The sequence below is a fragment of the Nomascus leucogenys genome, chromosome 14 (genome assembly GCF_006542625.1).
Source record: "Nomascus leucogenys isolate Asia chromosome 14, Asia_NLE_v1, whole genome shotgun sequence".
NCBI classification, from domain to species: Eukaryota; Metazoa; Chordata; class Mammalia; order Primates; family Hylobatidae; genus Nomascus; species Nomascus leucogenys.
Genome location: NC_044394.1, coordinates 37637961 through 37658343, shown reverse-complemented (window position 1 = coordinate 37658343; position 20383 = coordinate 37637961). Strand labels below are relative to the sequence as shown.

At 55.0% G+C, this 20383-nt stretch overlaps 1 protein-coding gene across 2 annotated transcripts; it reads right to left on the bottom strand.

Moving 5' to 3' along the window:
* Positions 1–956: 956 nt before the first annotated feature.
* Positions 957–20223, bottom strand: EMX1 (empty spiracles homeobox 1). 2 transcript variants are annotated; one of them, XM_030827860.1, is made up of 3 exons: positions 19310–20223; positions 13189–13373; positions 957–3865 (listed from the first exon to the last, which is right to left on the bottom strand). In XM_030827860.1, the coding sequence occupies exons 1-3, from the start codon at positions 19827–19829 to the stop codon at positions 3698–3700; spliced, it is 873 nt and encodes a 290-aa protein (XP_030683720.1). In that variant the 5' UTR covers positions 19830–20223; the 3' UTR covers positions 957–3697. The 2 variants fall into 2 exon arrangements, with proteins under 2 accessions (XP_030683720.1, XP_030683721.1); XM_030827861.1 differs by lacking the exon at positions 957–3865 and adding an exon at positions 9746–12241.
* Between the last annotated feature and the right edge of the window lie 160 nt (positions 20224–20383).

Here is a 20383-nt window from a genome sequence, read left to right as displayed (position 1 = left end):
GCCGCACACATGCACAGCCGAACGCCCACAGGCACCCACACAGTCACACTCACACGCACGCCCACAGCCCTCCCAGACACTCCAAACACCCTCACATGCACTCACCCTCACACACACCCCAGACAGCAGATGGGGCGCTCGGGTAATTGGTTAAACCTGTTCTGATGTCTGGCTCCGCCTTGGCAGCGCCCGTCTGACAGGAAAGCTGGCTGGGCCTGCACCGCTCAGCCTGCTGGCCGCCCCTCCCCTCCTCTCCCCTTGCCTGCAGGGATGCCCTGGAGCGGGGCTACAGCAGAGGCCTGTGGGCCCTGGCCGGCTCCCTCTGGGCAGAGCCCGGTTCACTTAGCCAGAGCGCCTTGATACCTCCTGGGAAGCAGTCCCAGCACGTGTGAGGAGGAGTTGGTGCAAACCAAGTGCAGAGATGCTAGGAGCGTGAGCCATACTGCTGCGAAGGCCATGGGGACGAGTCCTGGAAAGTTCCACGGACGAGAGGATGTGCAAAGATCAGTCCCTGAAGGTGAGGCGTGTGGATTAGGCCACCAGGGTTCAGAACAGGTGCCCTGAGCACCCTCTACTTCAGCTGCGTACAATTTGGAGCTCCTACAGGTGCTCATGATACCTCAGCCCACGCGATCTGCAGGCCCTGGGAGGCCAGCCCAGCTGAAGGGAATGGCTGACCTATGCTCCCTCAGGGAAGGGCTGGCCATGCAGCGCCTGCAGGCCGAAGGCACCAGCAGGCCAGTGTCTGCTGGTCCTCACCCTCTGCAGGGCACCCGCTCTCCAGGTAGGAGGAGCCGTTGGGGGAGGGAAGGGAGCAGCAGTCCTCGTCTTCTTCCCTTCTCGGCTGCATCTGTGTCTCTTCAAGAGAGACTTTGGTTTGTTCCCTGGAGAGGGCCCAAAAACTCCCAAATTAGCAAACCTGGCAAGCCCGCAGCTCAGAAAATAGTTCATCCTGATTCCATGTTTTTCAGGCTCACAGAAGCCTTTATTAATGAAGTCACAACACCAATATTTACCGTCTGCAGGGAGAGGCACAACATGGGGGGTGGATGGGAGTGCGGCAGGGACTCCCCGCCCCGCCCCCCGCAGGCCTGGCCTCGGGAGATTGGCAGGTTTCCTTGGGTCCCTTCCAGCCCTTTATTCGGATGACGGGGTGCTCTGCTGTGATCTTCCTGGACCCCTTCCCCCTACCAAGTGAGGCAGAATCTTGAGAGGAACAGCTAACCCCTTTCTCTGTCCCCCACTAGGGCCAAAAGGATGACTCTTCCTCCCACCTTCCTTCCACACCTGGGCATGTGTGCTCCCAGAAGTGATCCCACCTGCTTGGCAGTGAGGGTCGCCATGTGGGTTAATCTGGACTTATCCATGTTAGGACTTTCAAGATGTGCAGAATGCATTCCTGACTGATGGAGGGAGAGGGGGTGTTGGGATGGGACAAAGCCCTTTGGTTTCTAGCGTTGACTGGACACAAGTGAGGTGGGCAGAGGCGGGGGAGAGACGCTGAGAGTGCGAGTGGGACCTGGGTCTGTGCTCCCAGCAGGAGGACCTTGTGTGCTTGGATCCCTGCATGTTGCCCAGACAGCAAGGCTGGGTCTCTGACATCTTTCCAGTGAGTTCCACATTGATCAAGCACCCGACATTCCAGGTGGGAAGAACAGCATGAGCGAAGGCACAGTGCAGGGAAAACCTGTGGCTCACTCAGGGACAGGGATGGGGATGCTGAAGCAAAGGGTACCGGGAGCAAGGCAAGAAGATGGGGCAAAGGGGCTCAGAAGGGGGTGACTCTGCCCTGTTTGGGTGCAAGGAAGAGAAACCTAGCTGCAACATGGAGGGCCTCCTTTGAAGTGGGCCTCATCCTTGACATTCACAGAAACCTCCCTAGAGGAGCAGGCCCCGGGCTAGGCCGGTGGTAGAGGGAGCTGGGCAGGGGGGGTGGTGGGGGGCTGCACTAGGGAGGTGTGGTTGGGAAGCCAGTCTAGACTCAACCCACTAGATGGGAATGGATGGGGCTGGGGAAGAGGAGAGGAAGCTTGAGGAAGATTCCCAGGTTTCCTGTAGCTTGGGAAACTGTGTACATGTCTAATGCTGTTTGTTGAGGTGGGTGATCCTGGAGAAGCACAGATGGGTAGGTGAGTCCGGCTGTGGATGTATTGGCTTTGAGGTGCTGAGGGGCAGGGGGTGGAGCAGGCAGCTGGCTTGATGGGTCTGCAGCTCAGCAGAGGTCAGCTAAAGACACAGACCAGGGAGCCAAAGAGAAATCCTGGAAGTGGATGTGATCCCCACAAGGCAGAGGGCACAATGAGGAGTCAGGGAGAGCAAGGACTGACCTGGGGGTGGCCAGAGGTGACAAGGCATGGATCACACTGAATGAACTCAGCCTGGAGGAGGAGTCAGAGCTACCGAAATGAAGGCAGAGCAGGGTGGGAGAATCCAGAAGAGCATGGCCAACAGATCGGGGAGCAGGTGAACCCAGACAGGAAGTGGTTGAGTTTGGCCACAAGGGGGTGGCCAGTGACTGTGGTTGGTGACTGTCATTAGCACCAGCAGAATGGTGGCATGGAGGCCAAAGAGCAGAGGTTTCATAAGCACATGGGAGGTGAAGAAGAAAGAGAGGGGTCTGGATGTCATAAGGGAAAGACTTAGGAATGCAGATTTGCTTGTCAGGAGACCTTCATCCTGACAAGTGGGACAAACAGAAGGGCAGGTGAACACAAAAGCTCAGTGGGCCCTGGTTCATTGCTCTTTCTTGGGCTGAGGAGGCCCTGAGTCACTGCGGACTGGTTGCAGGCTCAGCCTTAAGCCCTGTCTCTGCAGTCTCAACCTGCCCAGGGGTTCTCCAAGGACAAGTGAGCATCCTGGTGGGCCCACGACTTCGGTCTGGAACTGTCAGCCTTTGTGAATGGTATTCCCTCCCCCAGACCCCAATCCTCCCCTTTCCTCTGGTTTCTCCTCAACTGGAGAAGCCACCAGTCTCTAGGCAGAGGGAAGCACTCTCCCTCTCCCACTGAACTACCTGGGCCTGATTCCCACCCCTCAATACGTTAAGAAAGACCTGGGCCTGTCCTCCCTCAAGATACAGGATGGCCCTTCCCTATGTCTAGCCTGTTTCTCCTGCTGTGGAGCTGGAGGTAGAGACCAGGGTCCCCCAACAAGAGAGGAGTTAATGAATTACCCTTGCCCCCCTCCACTGGTACCCCACCCCGGGCTCCCAGGCCCTGAATGCGTTTGCTCTACCAGCCCCAATTGGCCCTCAGAGCCAGAATCTACCACCCCAGGCTCTGGGGCTGGAGCTGGATGCCCGTGTCATTAAGAGAGAGACTTTTATTATTCCCATAGGGAAGGGAGACACTGGGGATCACTAAACTACAGTGGTGCCTGGAAAATAAATTAAAACAGAAACGCATCAAAACAAAAGGGAGATTGGAGACACGGAGAGCAGCTGGGAGGCTGCGGTGGCAGGTGGGCCTGCCCAGGCAGGCAGGCTCTCCGAGGAGAAGGCCAAGTGGTCCCAGGCCTCAGCCAGCCCATTGCTTGTCCCTCTGTCAATGGCGGCCCCGGGCTTCAAGCCCTGTGGGGCCGTGACTCCAGGCCTCCCCGAAGCCTGGCCAGGGAGTGGCCAGAGTCCAGCTTGGGCCCACGCAGGGGCCTGGCCAGCAGCAAGCAGCACTCTGCCCTCGTGGGTTTGTGGTTGCCCACCCTAGTCATTGGAGGTGACATCGATGTCCTCCCCATTGGCCTGCTTCGTGGCGATGCGCCACCGGTTGATGTGATGGGAGCCCTTCTTCTTCTGCTCGGACTCAGGCCCTTCCTCCTCCAGCTTCTGCCGTTTGTACTTTGTCCTCCGGTTCTGGAACCACACCTTCACCTGGGCCAGGGAGGGAGGGGCACAGATGAGAAACTCAGGAGGCCCCCAGAGCAGCCACTGGGGCCTCAACACTCAGGCCGAGCTGAGAGCCTGACGGGAAGACTGAGGCTACATAGGGTTAGGGCCCCCAGGCCGGGGTCCCCTCTGGCCAGCTGCTCCCATGGGTCTAACATTCACAGAAGGGGATGGCAGGGCAGGAAGAGGACACAGTGGGCCAGAGAGAAGGGTGGTTTTCCTGTTCCTCTCAAACAAAGGATCACAGAGCTGCTGCGCATCCTAGCTCCTCTAGCCCCAGCAAAGCCAAGCCAAGGTGGAGGAGTGCAGGCTCTGGAAGCTGGCAGACCTGGGACTCCACAAGCTTCTAGAGGAGAGATCATAATCGCTTCTTCACAGAGTGGATATGAGTAGTAAATGAGGGAGCCTATGACCCACTGCGTGGGTTCCCATGATCTCCCACAGGGCCTAAAGTGGACACCACCCCATGGGCCAGCCCCATGCTCTTTTCCATACGGAGAGGCAGAGTGCGCATGGTTTCATAACTAGCAGGTGGTGTTTATACCAAGAGCAGTGCCTGGACAGCCAGACGACCCCTGGGGGCACAGAACCCGCTGCTAGAGACTCCAGCCTCACACACTGTGTGGTCTCCTTCTTCGGGGAGGCTTTCTTAGCAACCTCATGTAGCTCTCTCCCACCCCTCCTCAGAGGCAGAGCTGTAGAGGCTGGGGCTGGGCAGGTGGGGGGCCTTGTCCCCCAGGTGCCAGCTCCTCAGGGTAATCCGAAATCCACCAGTGAGACCTCATTCTCCTTGGACAGACAAGGACAAGGAGGAAGCGGGTCTGAGGGCAGTGTTCTGCCCTTCATGGGCAGCTCTAGACCTTCTGTCCCCACAGCACTGGCTCCTGCAGCCCATCCAGATGTGGGAACAGGTCACACAAGGAACAGACAGGAGAAGCCCAGGGGACAGAAGTGAGCTCCACTTTGAACCCAGGGAGCCCCCTATTCTGTGTCTGGCAGTAAGAGCCCTGGCAAGGTACGCGGTGGGGTTCAAACAGAAACTGGACAACCATCCTCCATGATGGAGGAGGCATGAGGCAGAGGGCAGGTCTATGGTTCTAAGCCATCTCCTCCAGGAAGCCTCTTTTCCCTCCTCCTCCAGCATCTGTTCAGTGTCCAGGACACAGCCCTTAATGTCCTCTCATGCATAATCTGGGAGGCTCATCCTGGCTCCTGGACTGGACTTAGTGCTTGTGGGCTGTGGAGGAAGCCTTCATGTCAACTCTCCCTGACTCCATGGTTCTTTACTTGGCTTTGCAGAGTCAGGCCAGACCCAAACCATCTTCAGCGCTGGCAGGAGGATCCTGGGTAGATTCTCAGCTAAGTCCCTTCCCCCTCTGGGTTTCAGTCCTTCATGCATAGAAGAAATGTTCTGGGGACTCTTGCAGCGCCAGGGCACCTCTTGGATTCTTGCTCCAGAGGCCCCCTGGGGGAGGAGGTGCAGAGGGCAGGCTACAAGGCCCGGATGGTTTCCAGGAAATGACAGCACATTTAAAAGCAAGTGGATGTGGCCAACTGCAGCTGTGCAGACGGTGCTGCGTGGCAGAGCTGCGGGTGAGGAATGGTGGGTAGCCTCTTGGTTTTGGCAGCAGCAATGATGCTGAGGGGAGATCCTTGAACCCTGGGCAGGGCTGAGGGCAGGCCTCAGAAAGACTGCCAGGTCCAGCCCCTGCTCCCAGAGAACTGGGTAAAGCACAGGCCTTAGCCACAAGGCCAAGCAGTGCATCCAGAGGCAGGCCTGGCCCCTGTGCCCTGCAGATGGTTTCATGCCCAGGAGGTGCTGCCCCTACACCCTTCCCAGGCAGTCCTCTCTGTCCCACCTACCCCAGGACTTCCCCTCACTGTACCCTCTTGCCAGGACTCCACTGCGCCATCTGCCCTTGTTTGAGAGCACTGATTTTAGAGCACTGGCATGGGGATGGGGGCAGCTGGCACTCAGTGCCTGCAGAGCAGCCAGCCAGGGGCTGGAAAGCTGGCCCAGGAAGGGTTGGTGCCCGGCCTCGATGGATGGAGTGAGGGCAAGGGGATTCTCCCCTCATTTCCAAGCCCATAGCCTGCACATCTCACCTAGGCCGGCCATGGAGGATGGCGGAGGCTCTGGGCACAGGCTGCTGGACTCCAAGCCCACCTATCTTTGGGCACAGGGCCACCTGGACCCTGGGTGGTTCTCAGCACAACCATTTGGCAGCAGTCTGGCCCCTGACCCCACCCTGGAGCCTGCTATGACTGTGCCAGTCAGTGGGCGGGTGAGCTCACCCTGCCTCCTGAGCGTGACTCAGGGCCAGATGCAGGGCCGGGGTGTCATTCCTGAGAAGCCCAAGTGGGCTGGCCGAAGGTGACTGTCAGGTGATGCGGGCAGTACCAGGGACTGAGGGCCCTTTTCTGTACCTTCCTCCTTCCACACGCATTTCCAAGTGTCCTTCAGGAAGGAGACTGACGGTCACATTGGCCTGTAGTGGAACGGGCCCAGCATGCTGCCCTTGACTAGCAACACTGGCTCAAAGAAGGAAAGCTTTGGATGGCAACTTCAGGCACAGGATAGGTCAGAGGCAGCTTCCTAGGGCACCCAAGTGAAAGGTGATTCTGAATATTTCCTCCATGAAAAATACTGGGGTCAAGTAGGCATCTCTCTAGAAGCAGGGACATAAACCCTCTCCCTGTGCAGCCTGGCCATCTTCCGGAGAACAGCCTTGGGCTGAGTGTCCAGATGCTGTTTACAAAGACTGCAATAACAGGGTGGCGCTTATGACTTCATAGCATTAATGGAAACGCCAGGATGCGCAAGGCTGGCACACTGTGATCACAACCAAAGAAAAACAAAATCTACACGCGGGGAAAAAAGACTAGAAGGAAATGTACCCAAAGTGTGGGTGATGTTTCTTTCTTCTTTCTACTTTTCTGAATTTTCCTTAATAGATTATTGATAATGGTAGTTATTTTTTACTTGGAAAAAGAAAAGGAACTGAGTTCTGAGTGTATTAGGAGATGAGAGTGACATTTCATGACCCCTCCAACCCAGCCAGGCAACTCTGGATCCTCCAGAGCCCCTTCCCTAGAGAACACAGGTCCTGGAAAGGAGCTGGGTCATATGGTATGGCTTGGAGGCTGGATCTGTCCTGCACATGCCTCCCCATCCCCAACACAAACACACTACTCACCTCTCTCTAAGCCCCAAGGTACAGTTGGAATGTTGGCTGGAGGATCCCTTGCCCACTCTGACCTCTCTGTTGTAGCAAGAAGTCCCTTGTGGTCTCCTAAGTCCTCACTTCACTGAACGTCTCAGTTTCTCAGAGGCCAGATCCTTCCAAAAGTCTCCATTCTCCTGACCTACCTACCCTGGAATACTCTCCTTAGCCTTCAAGACCCTGTCCTGATGTTCCTTAATGGTCCTGCCCCATCACCTGCCTGTAGTTCCTTAGTACCTCTTCCCAGTCTCAGTCACAGTGACCCCCACTGTGCACTAATTTATTTATTTACATCTGTCTCCTCACCAGACTATGAGACTGGAGAGCCAAACTGGTATGTTAGTCCCAGTGCCCTGCCCAGAGGACATGTTCCATGTATAGTCATCTAGCTGGACAAGCCTATGCTCTAGGCAAGAGGTACCTGGGCCAGACCTGGAAAACAGGAGAAAATGAATAGAAGAGGGGTAGAATTCTAATCAGCAAAGGCTTTGAGAAGTGCTCAGTGATGGAGAGACAGGATCTTTTTCTTAGTTTTGTGGACACTTTTTCAAGAGGGCCAGTTTTTAATATTCCACATGGTAAATTGGATTGGCCACTTTTAGGGGAAGTTGGAGGAGGGAGACCTACTGCTGGGCAGAAGAAGGGCTGGCTTGAGTCAGGCAGAATGAAGAAGGTGAAACGGCTATGGATGAATGAATGTAGCAATTTGCTAGAGGACTGATCAATGTATGCACTAATGAATGAAGACATGCATGCAAGAACAAAGGGAAAAATGAACTAACAAACAAGCAAACTACAGCTCCAGCCGATATTTCAGAACTAATCAGACTTTACTTTGGAATAATCTGCTATTTTGAATGAACGAGGTCTGGGCCCCTTCTTTTTCACCACTCCTGCAAATGGAAAGGTCTGTGGCTCCAGGCCCCTGCACACTTTCAGGTGAATAAGTGTCCTGTCTTCAAAGATTTCAAATATCCCAGAATGGACAGGAGCCTGGAGACATCAGTCAAATCACCCCTCAGCCTACTGTCTTCCCTGGGGACCCATTTCCTATCATTTGATCATGTGGGCTGTTCCCACTCTCAAGGTCAAGCCTAATGCCATGCTAAGTTCAACCTTCACCTCAGTAAGCTGAGGTCACCTCCAGCTCCCCACCAACCATAACCATAATCTCCCTAAGCCTCCCTGTCTCCTCCTCTTTCAGCCCAGCCTGGACCCTTCCTCTCTCTCTCTCAGGGAGACATCATAAGATTCACCTCAGGACATGTTGGTCCCAACTCCTCACAGAATCACTCTAATCTCCTTTATCTCCCCCTCATCCTCCCACACAGGACTCCTGGAACATGAGATGCAGAAGTTCTTGAAGAACAGCCAAGACTTAGAGAAGAGATGTGGACACACCGTGAGCTAGGAACAAATGTCTCTTGATTTTTTCCTAAAATTCAGGTCACTTGGATATCCCTCTCTTATCCATCCCTCTAAGGCAGAACATTCCAGAGCAGGAAAGGACCCTCCAAATCCTCCTTTCCATGCCTCTGAGGGAAAAAAGCCATAGGCAGGTGACCGTAACTGCTGCCTCCCAAGATCTCCCTGCCCTTGGGCTCCAAGATGGTGGCTGGTCTTGACAGCTCCTGCTCTATCTTCATCTGCTTGCCTCAAACCCTGCCCTTCTTTCCCTCCAACCTAGGATCCTAGGCATCTCCCCAAGCCTTCCAGGTCTGAGGCCTCCTGGAGCCATCTTCTCAAGCATTTCTATCCTGACACCCCTCAGCCCACAGCTGTGACCTCAAAGGGGACCCTAGTCATTCTTCCTGTGCACATTTCACAAGTGTGCAAGCTTTGCACTTAGCCTTCATCACTCAGTGAGGAATCTTCAAAGCCACAGACCACGTTTCTGTACCCTTTGCCCTCACCGCTCAGCTAAACTCTAACCCAGGCAAGGTCAAGAAACACCTGCTGATCTGTTCAGAGCAGTAGGAGTAGCTGGAAACACTGACCAGTTGATCAGCCTGGAGCAGCCAGGTGCTTTCTCTCACTCCCCCTAAAACTAACTTACCCCTACCCCCGACACACACACACACACACACACACACAGAGAAGCATGCAAGCTGCACTCCATGTCATGTGACTGCCTAATGGCATCTAATGTGTACCTATGCTATCATCTGACCTTTGGGCGTCAATCACATAAAGCCCGTTGGTGCCCCACGTGGTAGGCAGACACATGTTGCGCACACCCATTACACACACTCATTAAACTTGAGCCTCTGCAATGACCCAGGCCCAGGTCTGCCCAACCAGCCACCAGGACTGAAGCTTAGACTGGTACCTTCCTGGTCATACTCCAGGGCGGCACCGAAGCAGTGAGGAACAAGTCATTAGAACCTGAAGGGAGAACTAGCCCTTGCCCAGGTTTCTTCCCTCATCTCCTAGATTGAGGCACTGGCCATCCCAGCATGAATACCCCACTCCCACTAAACACACAGTCACCCAGGTTGCCCACCTCCTAGCACCTGGCTAAAGCTTGGGGAGTGCACAGACTTCTGAGCTCTGGATTAAGAGCTCATTCACACACTGATCTGAGTAACCCTCCAAGAAGTTTTATCCACAAACTGGTATATGCATAATCTAAATCAACAATCAGCTGTGAAAGTACAAGGGAAAGATAGGAGAGGGATAGGGAGGGAGCAGTGACAGCAGAGAGCAAGGGGAATGACTGACAAAGTTAGTGTGTGTTTGTATGGGCAAAGAGAAATGTGCTCATTAATTCAATACATGTTTATTGAGCATCTCCTCCATCCCAGGCACTGAGCTGGGTCCTGTGAGAAATAGACAGGCTTGGCCTCTGCCTCCCAGAGCTAAGATGCTCAGGCCTATTATTCATCACGATCACCCAAAGAACTGTTTTTAAACTTTTTCCTGCACCCTATCCTGGACTTCCTAAGGGAATCTCCTGGGTGAAACCCAGGAATCTGTATTTTAAGATCTCCCTGAGAGATACATGCTGCTGGTCTACAGATTGATGTTTGGACATGGCAGATAATTAAGTAATAACAAATTTGATGCATATCATGATAGGCAGGGGTTGTGCGGTGAGCTCTGAGAATGTGGAGGAGGGAGTATACAGAAACACAGAGAAGTAGAATGTAGAGGAGCCACAGAAACTCAGGACTAGAAAAAACCCTGGAATTTGTGTCATTCAATCTCACAGATACAGAAATTGAGGCCCAGACCCAGAGAGAAGACAAAGCCAGAGCCAATGAGGTAATAGATAACCATTACCAGACATATGAATATACTGTTTGTCAGTTGTGAAATAGCTCTATGGAGATGAAGTTTGAGATGAATGGTGGACACACAGAAGGTAAAACAGATGACAAAGATAATGAACAAATGGGTTAAATAGTTCTTATTGTTAGGAAGAACGTATAATTAATAGAAAATCGGAAACATAAATTAGCCAGTTTTGGGGAGGCAGTTTAATGACAGCAGACAGAAGTATATGGCTAGATGTAAAACAGCTACGGGGAGGGACAGATTAGAGAGCTCTGAGAGACAGATACAGATATTAACAGTAGAAATGCATGGCAGGGGGGCTGATGGGGGTGACTGATGCTTGACAAATAGCTGATAGCTGGAAATGACAGGTAAGCTTGCCTGGTAAGTACCAAGAGGCAGATAGAGAAGTAGCTAATTATGTAGCCTGGCTCCGTATGATAAGTTATGAGGGCAACAGAAAGGCAATGTTGATGATGGAAACTGCATAAGGGAGGAAGAACGCTGGACTAAGAGGACACACAGGTTTGGATCTTCTTATGCTACTAATCTGACATACTACCTTAAAGGGAAGGGACTAGGGATGGGGATCAATATTATTTGAGCTCATATGAGGTACCTTTAATCATTAAACAACTATTTTCTCAATGAGGAAACCAGAGCTCAGAGAGGTTAAGTGACTTGCCCAGGGTTACACAGTAAGTTAGCAGGGAGGCAGGTATTTAAAATCGTGTTTGCCCACCTGGGAAGCTCTGCCCAATCCATCTCTCCATCTCAGGGTCTTCACCTGGAAGGACAGGCTGCCACGGGAGGTTCCTCAGGCTCAAACCTCCCCTCATTCTTTTTGTTGTACCATATCCAAAAAGCAGCTCATTTACCGACGGGGAAAAGATTAGCCCTGAGTTTTGATAGTTAATGAAGCTGGATACATTTGTGTTATTCTATCTGGTTTTGTTTTAAATATATGTTTGAAATGTCTCATAATAAAAATGAAAGAAACAATCAGTCCATTTACTAACTGGCATTGTTAGGAGCAAATATTGACAGGCAGCTAGGTTCAGTTTGAAAGAGAGTTAATTAAAAATGCTCTCACTGAGCTAAAAAATTGAAAGTTTAAAAACAATGACATTATTTCAACAAGTGTTAATCTGTGGGTGGAAGGATTAAAAACCATTTTTGTTTTCTTACACTTCTGCAATTAAAATTTAATAAATACTACTTTTTAAATGAAGTTAATTATAAACACCATTCTTAAACTGACACCTTGTTTCAAACAATAATTTTAAAACACTGCCAGGAGGGAAAAGGGAGTCTTATTTTATTAACTTATTTTTTAGAACACATCTTTCTTTGAAACGTTTTTAAAATTAACTGTTGTAAGCTTTTTCCCTGCAGTTAGAACAGCCCAGCTAGTACGTCTGAAAACGCACGGGTCCTGCCTCCGACCCATGAGCGATTTGTAGATTAAGTGGGGCATCAGACAGATATGACGACAATAGATGCCAAAATGCCACCGAAGGAGGAGAGGGTAAGGTCCGCCGAAGAAAGCTGGGGATGAAGTTTGGGTCTGGGCTCCCTCACTAAGCCCCCTTCCTACTCTGGCTGCTAAAGGGAGGCTCCGGCTGCCCCCATGCCGGGCATCTTCTCACTGCCCGGGACTTGGGAGGGGACGGTGGTGTAGTAGGGTCGAGACTAGGAGGAAAGGGGAGCGGAAGGTGAAAAGTCAGCCGGGAGGTAGCTGGGAGACCGCGGAGCCGGCCTCTCGCAACTCTGGGAGCTGGCCGGCACGCAGAAACTGAAATCCACCTCCAGGGCAGCAGCTAGGCTGAGGGTCGCTGAGCCCCACTCCAACACGTCGGACCTGGGTGGACCAAGAGCTTATGCAGTGATCCCAGGCAGCATTTATTTATGGCAAAGTCTACTTATACAATGAACCCAAATCCACCTCCCTATAACTTTCATCTAATTCTTCAATTTTTTCCCTTAAATTAATGATCAGTTACAAAAACACTACACGGTAATTGTTAACTTCACTCAGTTCAAGCCCAGACGCCGTTGGAGTTTATTCCTTCTCCTATTCGACAGCCTTTCCAGTGATTCAGAGCAGCCCCTGCGTACCCGGGGTCTATTTCCCACCATGCCCAGGCCCCTCAGATGCTCTGCGCGCGCACACCGTGGCTTCCACAGCCCTACCAGCCGGCCTGGGCCGGATCAGAGCAACCCTTGGGCCCCAAGCAGGGGCTGGCCCCTCCCTGGTTAAGCCCCTCTGTTGGTAGTCTGAGGACACCTGGGCTTTCTACCCAGACGCTCCTGGCTGGTGGGCAGCCAAGGCCCCGCCAATTTTGCCCAGGAACAGCAGCAAAGCCAGTGCGGACTGGCTCCCCGCAGGACTATGAGCGCCCCGACACAGTGGCGGGAAAAGGGCTGCAGGAATGCCAGGGCTGGGGCCAGCTCCAGTGGCCTCGGTGCTGCCTGCGCTGCCCGCTCCCGAGGCGACCCGCTTCCTCCAGGGAACCTAGTCCCCACGTGAGGAGCTTTGAGAGCCGGGCTCGGAATACAGTTTGCATTTACTCTGCCTCCTGCTAGGTTTTTAGCGCTTGACAAAAGTCCTGCAGCCCTCGCAGGCTGCACGCAGTCTCGAGGAAGGGGCTCTAAAGACGGGCTTGACCGCAGCGCCGAGGGGAATGGGGGCCTCTTGGAACCCAGCAGGGCCGGGCTGGGGCGGGCTCAGGGCCTCTCCTGCACCCGCGCACCTTCGCCTCCACCCGGGCTCCGGGCGCAGGGCAGGCCGCGACCGGGGGTGATTACCTGCGTCTCGGAGAGGCTGAGACTGCCGGCCAGCTGCTTCCGCTCGGCGCCCACCACGTAGTGGTTCTTCTCGAAGGCGCGCTCCAGCCGCAGCAGCTGCGAGGGCGAGAAGGCCGTGCGGATCCGCTTGGGCTTGCGTGCGAAGGGGCCGTGCAGAAGCAGCCCGTCCTGGGGCACGTCGCTGGCTGCGGCCCCGCCGCCGACGGCAACACACGCAGGTACAGACAGAGAGAAGGGGCGCCGTGAGCCGGGGCCCAACAGAGCCTGGCCTCGCGCCCTGCTCCCAAGCGCCCTGCCCTCTCCATTCCTTGACACGCACACACACGCCATTTCTCCCTTTGCCCTTTTGCCGCCCCTTCCCTAAGTCCACTCCCCTCCCCAACACCTCCCTACACTCGAGAGCCACTCCGCGGGGGGACGCGGGGAATAACAGCGCTCCAGATCCCTCTGTTAGGCCAAGAGATGGGTCCAGGCCGGACGAGGCGTGGACCCACATCCACAATGCCTGAGGCAGCGGAAGAGGCCAAGGGGTGGGGAAGAAAAGTCCATGGCGCGCTCTTTCTCCGCCCTTTCCCAGAGGCGCTGCCCTGGCCGCCAGCCCCAACGATTTGCTTTCAGTTAACTGGTCGCAAAGCATCTCCCTCCAAGAGGACCCAGGGTAGAGGCAGGGCTGGGGGTCAGGAAGGTGATAAGGTGAGCAGCGGGGTGCTAGGCACACCTTTGCCAAACACAGATTCAAGAACTAGAAGGTACCCAAGGAGCAATCCCTTCACACCTGCTTGCACTAGTCTTGCAGCTGAATGCTCAGGCTACTAGCTCATTAAAAACTCCTGCCAGCAGGCTCTAGCTCTGTCTTGCAGGGGGTATAAATAGGCCAGTGGCGGTCAGTGGTCCAGGCAGCACCTGGAAGTGGAAAGTCAGGCTCCTTCTTCGCCTTTCTCCACCTCTCTCTCCCCCAGGCCTTGGCTGTCCAGAGACCCAGCCTCTAGGGTAAGCCCCCAAACCCCTACCCCAACACACACACTGGAGACTCCAAGTACTGTCTGGTGGGAAAAGCTTCATCCCTGCTTCATCCCTGAATAGTCCCTTGCTAAAGAAACGTGTATAAATATCTAGATGTCATCTTTCTCTCTAATATATATAGATATAGATATATTGGTTTCTGCATGGGCGTGTGTAAATATATGTTCCAGCCTCCCTACTGTCTTTTCTCCTATCTACTGTATAGGATTTTTAGAGTGTGACTGTCCCTTAGCAAATGTTGGCCAGCATAGGGACTCAGCTCCCACATGCAGGAGGAAGGGATAACACTGGACTGGATGAAGCTGGGGTAGGGGAGATGGGGTCAGAAACTATCAATGCCAAAACAAGCCTCTACCCACAGCCCCTTTTTCAATGAACCCCCCACTAGGCCCTCACACAATCTCTGGCTTGGTTGCACATGCTAACAGACTCAAAACAGCCCCTGACCAAATCACCCATGGATTCTCATGTAAGGGCACATAACAGCCTCCTGATGCACCAACAACTGGATTATTTTGACAGAATTAGCTTGTTGGGATTGACTGATCCAATTAATTTCTTCAGAGATGGCTACTACTTGGACTTGATTTGACCTGTTGCTTTGCTCTAAGACAATCACCTGGATAATTCAGTTAACATCTCCCATCTCTGGAAACATCTATGTAAGTGAATCAAAAGCACATAATTGAGATGCTGTAGCTAAAACTCTCCAGGTAACTGTTCTTGTCCCTCTGTTGGTGGAAACTCCCTGACCTTACTTCCTTCAAGTCTCTGGGCTTTGGTTACCTAAACAGGCCAAGTTTTTGCTGGAGTTATCTGTGGAACAGAGTTGCTAGGACTGCAGGGCTAGTGCCTGGGAGAGGTCAGTCAATAATCTCCAGTCACCTTATCAATTTCAACTGGTTGGATCTGTGCGGCCACAAAAAAGGTGGGACCACATCACAGGGAGATGGGTGAGGGACACCCCATTTGATTATTCAAGTGGGGGCAGATCTAGGGCCCTCAGGTCCGACTGAAGGAAGAGAAGTTTGACTTGGGATAGTGGAATAGACAGATGGTTAGGGGAGGTGGTCTGGCAGAGATGAGTAAAGGGCAGAAAAATATGGAGCCTGCTCCAGGTGGGGAATAAGTAAGATTAAAGTCTCTGGGGTGGGGCCAGTGAGGTAGGCCAGGGAAAGGTGGGTGGAAAGCAAATGCTTCTTGTTAATGTTAATAACTTGCTTCAAAAAACAACATTGTTATGAACCTGGGTGAAGTCCCAACAGTGGTTTCCTCTGGACAAATGAACCAGAGAGGGAGAGAGAAAGCCTAGCTCACCCCAGCATTGGCAGGGTTTGGCCTCAGATGCTGGGCTGGCCCAGGTTGGTCGGAAGTGAGGCTGCAGTGTGGAAAGCCCCGTAAGTGTGTATGAATAGGATGCAGAGGTGTGAAGGGCAGTGTGGGGCTGAGGAAGCAGGTTTGCAGTCTGCCCCAGTGTCTGTGACTTAGTGATTATTTTGTAATTCTGTGGTATAGGTCAGTCACCTGTGTGGTGGAGTGCTCTGTTTGTCTTTATAAACCCAGATGAGAGGATGAAGGCAACAAGCTTCTGTCCCAACATACATGCCCCTTTGCCTCAAGTCTGGTTATTTTAGGGGGATGCTAGGTTGCTTTGGGTCTACCTTACTGAGAAAATGGCCCCAGGTCATTGTCATGACCAGTTGTGGTAGGTAGCATGTGTCCTAAAGGGTATATTCACATGCATGTGCAAAAACACAGGGGTCCTTCTAACCCTATCACAGAGAAGCAGGAGACTGAAGGATGAGTCAAGATGCTAAGTGATGACAGGTTATTTGATTCCAAAAGAATAAGGACGTTTCTCTGTTAGAAAGAGGATGTTTAGTACAACACCAAACATCCTGAGAAACAGATCAATTGCAACATGTTTCTGCAAAGACAAGGGTGACGCCTTAGGTGCACAGGTACCTGTACCGCCACCCCCCCGCCCGCCCACGACCTGTGGGAAGGAGGCCTGAACCACCCCTACCAGGGGTTCAGTTTTCCTTGCCTGGACCACAAGGGCAGAACAAACTTGGGGCTGGGGTGCGGCCTGTTTGGACGCAGTAATTCCGGGCTGTGAGAACGGGCTGTGAGAACGGGCTGTCAGTTTCGGACTAGGACAGTTAGCAAAGTGGAAAGGGACTGGTATAGCCGTCCCTGGAGCTAGGGAAATGAATACCCCTCTCCCCGCTGCTTCCCTACCCCTCCGATTTTTCTACAGCCACTCTTTTAGGGCCCCTTCAAGGCAATGGCTGGGAACTAGCACAAGAGACTCCCAGGAATGAGGCGGCTGGAGGTGGCAGCTAGGGATCCGAAGCACCCGGGGTCCGAGCTGCAGTCTTCGAGCTGCAGTCTTCGCTGGAGAGGCCGCCGCCGGCCAGGGGCTCAGGGCCGGACGGCTGGGCGGAGGGCCCTAGGGCTAGGAGAGGGAGAGGCAGGACAGGCAGCGGAGATAACCTCATTCTCCGTCCTCCTGCCAGAACAAAGGCGACCTTAGAAGCTCTGGCCCATTGTAGTTGCGGGTCCCGGGGGGCTGGGTCTCCACAGCCCCCTCCAGGCGTTGCTCCTAGACGCGGAAAGTTCCTGATCTCGGGGAAACAGTACCGAAATGTGGCCCACTCCTGGTCTTCACCGGCTCCTCCCTTTCGGTCCTCGCGAGCGGCCCCGACCTTCGGGGTCCTGGACGATTCCGCATTCGCTTTTCCCCTTCCAGCGCCTGGGTTAGCGGAGACGCCGCTTCCCCGCGCGCCGGGACCGCGCCGCCCAAGCGCTGCGCACAGAGCGCAGACATGTTCCTTTTCGTTCGTGTGGGGTTTCGTTTGTTGCATTAAAACGGGGCTGAAATGAGCATCGCTGAGACCCGGTTCTCTAGAAAACGCGGCGCCGGAGGGCCCGAGACGGTTCGGCTCCCGGCCCAGAGGCCTGGCCGGGACTGGAGGGCGTAGAGCCGCCGGGGAGCGCATCCGTCTGCAGCAGCGACGATGGACCGCGAAGCCACAGTGCTTCAGGGTTCGAAAAGTCCTTCAGTGCCCAACGGATTTCCGGGTCCGAAAATGCAGCCACACTTGGCTCCATCTCTGCGTCCAGACTCGGTTCTTCAGGGAAAAATCCAACTGTTTGTGCAACTCGATAACGTACCCGCTGGGACTGATGGCTCAGGAAGCGGCGGCAATTTCCAAGAGGGTTTTGCGGAGGATTTATCCGCCTCGCCTGACTGGAGACGCTCAGAGCCGGAGCTGGATTTCTCTCGAGGCGCCCCCGGCCCTCGGCGCCCGGAGGCAGGAACCGCGGTGCGGAGGGCGTCAGAGGCTGGATTCGAAGCCGAGGGTGCGGCCCAGGATGCCGCCTCCGGACAAGCTGAACCGCTGGAGGCCACAGGACTTAGGAGCGGCCCCGCCCTCTCCTCCGAGCCCCTATCCCTCCACCAGCCTCCAACCCTCCAGCCCCCTCGGCCTGGGCGGCCCGCGGGCTCACACACCGCCCCAACAACTACTCGGCCCCTGGGCGCCAGGTTTCGAGACCCAGGCTTCGGATCGAGCCCACGGAGGACCAGGGTAGATCGCTCAATTTTGAAGACATCCTCATGTTATCAGTAAACATTTATTTTTAAGTGGCAGAAACTCTTGCCCAAGGCAGATGACATTGTAGCATTTTTGTTTTTTCGGATTTGGATTTGGGCAAGTCTTTGAAATCTTCAAAGAGGAGGCAAGGCTGCCCACAACAATTCTTATTCTAGTAATTACATTCTCTGGTTTTGTGGGATCTGCCAGGTCAGCATCTATTGGCCAGGTGAGACTGAAAAAATTGCCTGACAAATCGGGACCCAGGAAAGCGGTTTTCTGTGAAAGTCAAAGTGTCAAGAGATAATTTTCATTTTATTATCTAAATAACTGTGCCAAACATCTAATTGACTGTAGACCTAGACTACAGACCGTCACATTAGCTCCCGGAGCCGAAGCTCCAGCCATATCCCTTTCATTTGTTTCTCTAAAAGCCGGGTTACCTAGCTCTGAGCCATAGACCCTTCTCACAAGGCTGTGGTCTGGTCTATACTAACAAAATAAAACTGGAAACTGAAGTGATGCCTGTACAAATCAAGGCCACTCTTTAAAATAAAATTTTAAAAAAAGAAAAAAAAAGAAAAGAAAACCAAACTCCAACAAATTTCAAGGAAGAAAACGAACTCCAACAAATGCAACTCTCTTTTCTCCGGGAAAGACAAATAATTGAAACGTGTGTGTGTGTGTGTGTGTGTGGCCAGTGGAGGATCTTTATTAGCAAGCCGATTGCTGGATGCAAACTCCGGGGTTCGGACTGGCTACGACCTTAAAAGCCCTCTGCCCCCGCCCCCTACCCGGGAAAACTGTCCTCGGTACTCCAGCAGCCGGGTGGGCTCCCTCCCGAAGGCGGCGAGCAACGGCGGAAGCCAGTTTACTTACTGCAAACCTTCCCCACCTTGGGTAGGCTAGAGGCACGTGTGACTTGGAGAAGTCGGGCCAAGGTTGCCGAGAAACATCCCAAGACAGCCGGGCCCTCCACACTGAACATTAACTCTCCGATTCGCCCTCCCTGCTGCCCTTGCTTCCCACAGAGCTGGGGCACGCGGATGGACTTTCCCCCGCCCGGACGCGCCAGCGAAGGCTGAGGTCTGGGAGGTGGTGGTGGACGTGCGAGCGAAGCGTAGTGCGAGGTCAAGCCGGGTGGAGGGAGAGCGGGAGGACTTGTACTCTGGGCTTAGACTGGCTCAGCCGGGTGAGAGAATTGGCCAGGCAGTGGCGAGGGCCAGCAGAGGCTCCGAGGACGCGCCTGGGCTTGCGTCCGAACTGGTATATTTTCTAGAAAAGCTTGGAGGTCTCCACCTGCTTTCTTGGGAGACCAATGCGGCGGAGGTGCGGGTGGATCCCGCACGGCTCTTCCCTGCCTGGGAATCTGCCTCCGCGGACCTGCAGCCTTCCCAGCAGTAACTTCTAAACAGCCCCGCGCGCCCCCGAGCCTCCCCCGCATCGCCGCAGCACAGGCGCCGGCCGGCCGCCTCGGCGGGCACAGCGTGGACACTCACCCTGGAAGCGGTGGCCGAAGAAGCGGTTCCGCAGGACCCAGGGGTAGAAATGGAGAGGGTCCCGGTGCTGGGCGCCGAAGAAGGAGTGCGGGGGCTGCAGCGGGGAGGCGCCCAGCTGGTGCGCCGGATGCACGGTCAGCGCGGGGTGGTTCATGGCCTCGGGGAACACGAGCTCGGGCCCACCGTAGAGCGAGCGGCCCGCGCCCGCGGCGGCCGCGGCAGGGAAGCCACTCACGAAGGCCGCCTCGGCCGCGCTGGGGTGAGGGTAGTTGAGCGCCGTGGGCCGGAGCGGTTCCTCGGAGGCGGCCGCCGCCAGGAGATGGGAGCCCCCGCCCCCGCCGCCAGTGCCCCCGCCGGTGCCGCCGTCCTTGGCCACCAAGGACTCTATGGTAAAGCCGCGCTTGGCCGCGGGCTGGAACATGGTCGCAGCCGCGGGAGCTGTGCAAGGCAGCCGGGCTCTGGGGAGCGCTCCGCGTCCTGGCGCCGCCGCCGTGCGGGGTGTGCACCCAGCCAGGCACATGCACACCCGCCCGCACCCCTCACCTCCCCCGCCCGCCCGCTCGCGCTCGGCCCCCGCGGGCGAGCCAGGCGCGGAGCGGCGAGGGGTGTGTGAGCGAGCGAGCGCGGGGTCCGGCCACAGCGTACAGCCAGGCGCGGCGGCTGCTGCGGCGGAGCGGGCAGCTCCAGGCGCCCGCACAGGCGCGGGCTCCGTGCTAGGCTGCGAGCTGCCGGTAAGGCCCGAGGGCTGAGCTCGTCTCCCTCCCTTCGGAGTCCCGCTGGGACCGACCCCAGCCCCCGGTGTCCCCGCACTGCCCTGCCCGGCCCTGGCCGCCCAGCGCTGCGAGGCGCGAGTTAGCGGGCACCTGCCCCGCGCTCGCCCATTGGCCGGCGCTCACCTGCCCCAAGGTGGGGGGCGGGGCGGGGCGGGGCGAGGGACGGCGGGTGGGGAGGGAGCCTGCAGTCGGAGGCAAAAGCCGGACTGGAGCCTTCGCGGGGAGATCCAGGTCTCCTCCTACCCTCGCCACTGGCTTCTCCTCGCGACTCCGCCCTTTAGCTGAGTCTGGTGGCCGCTGC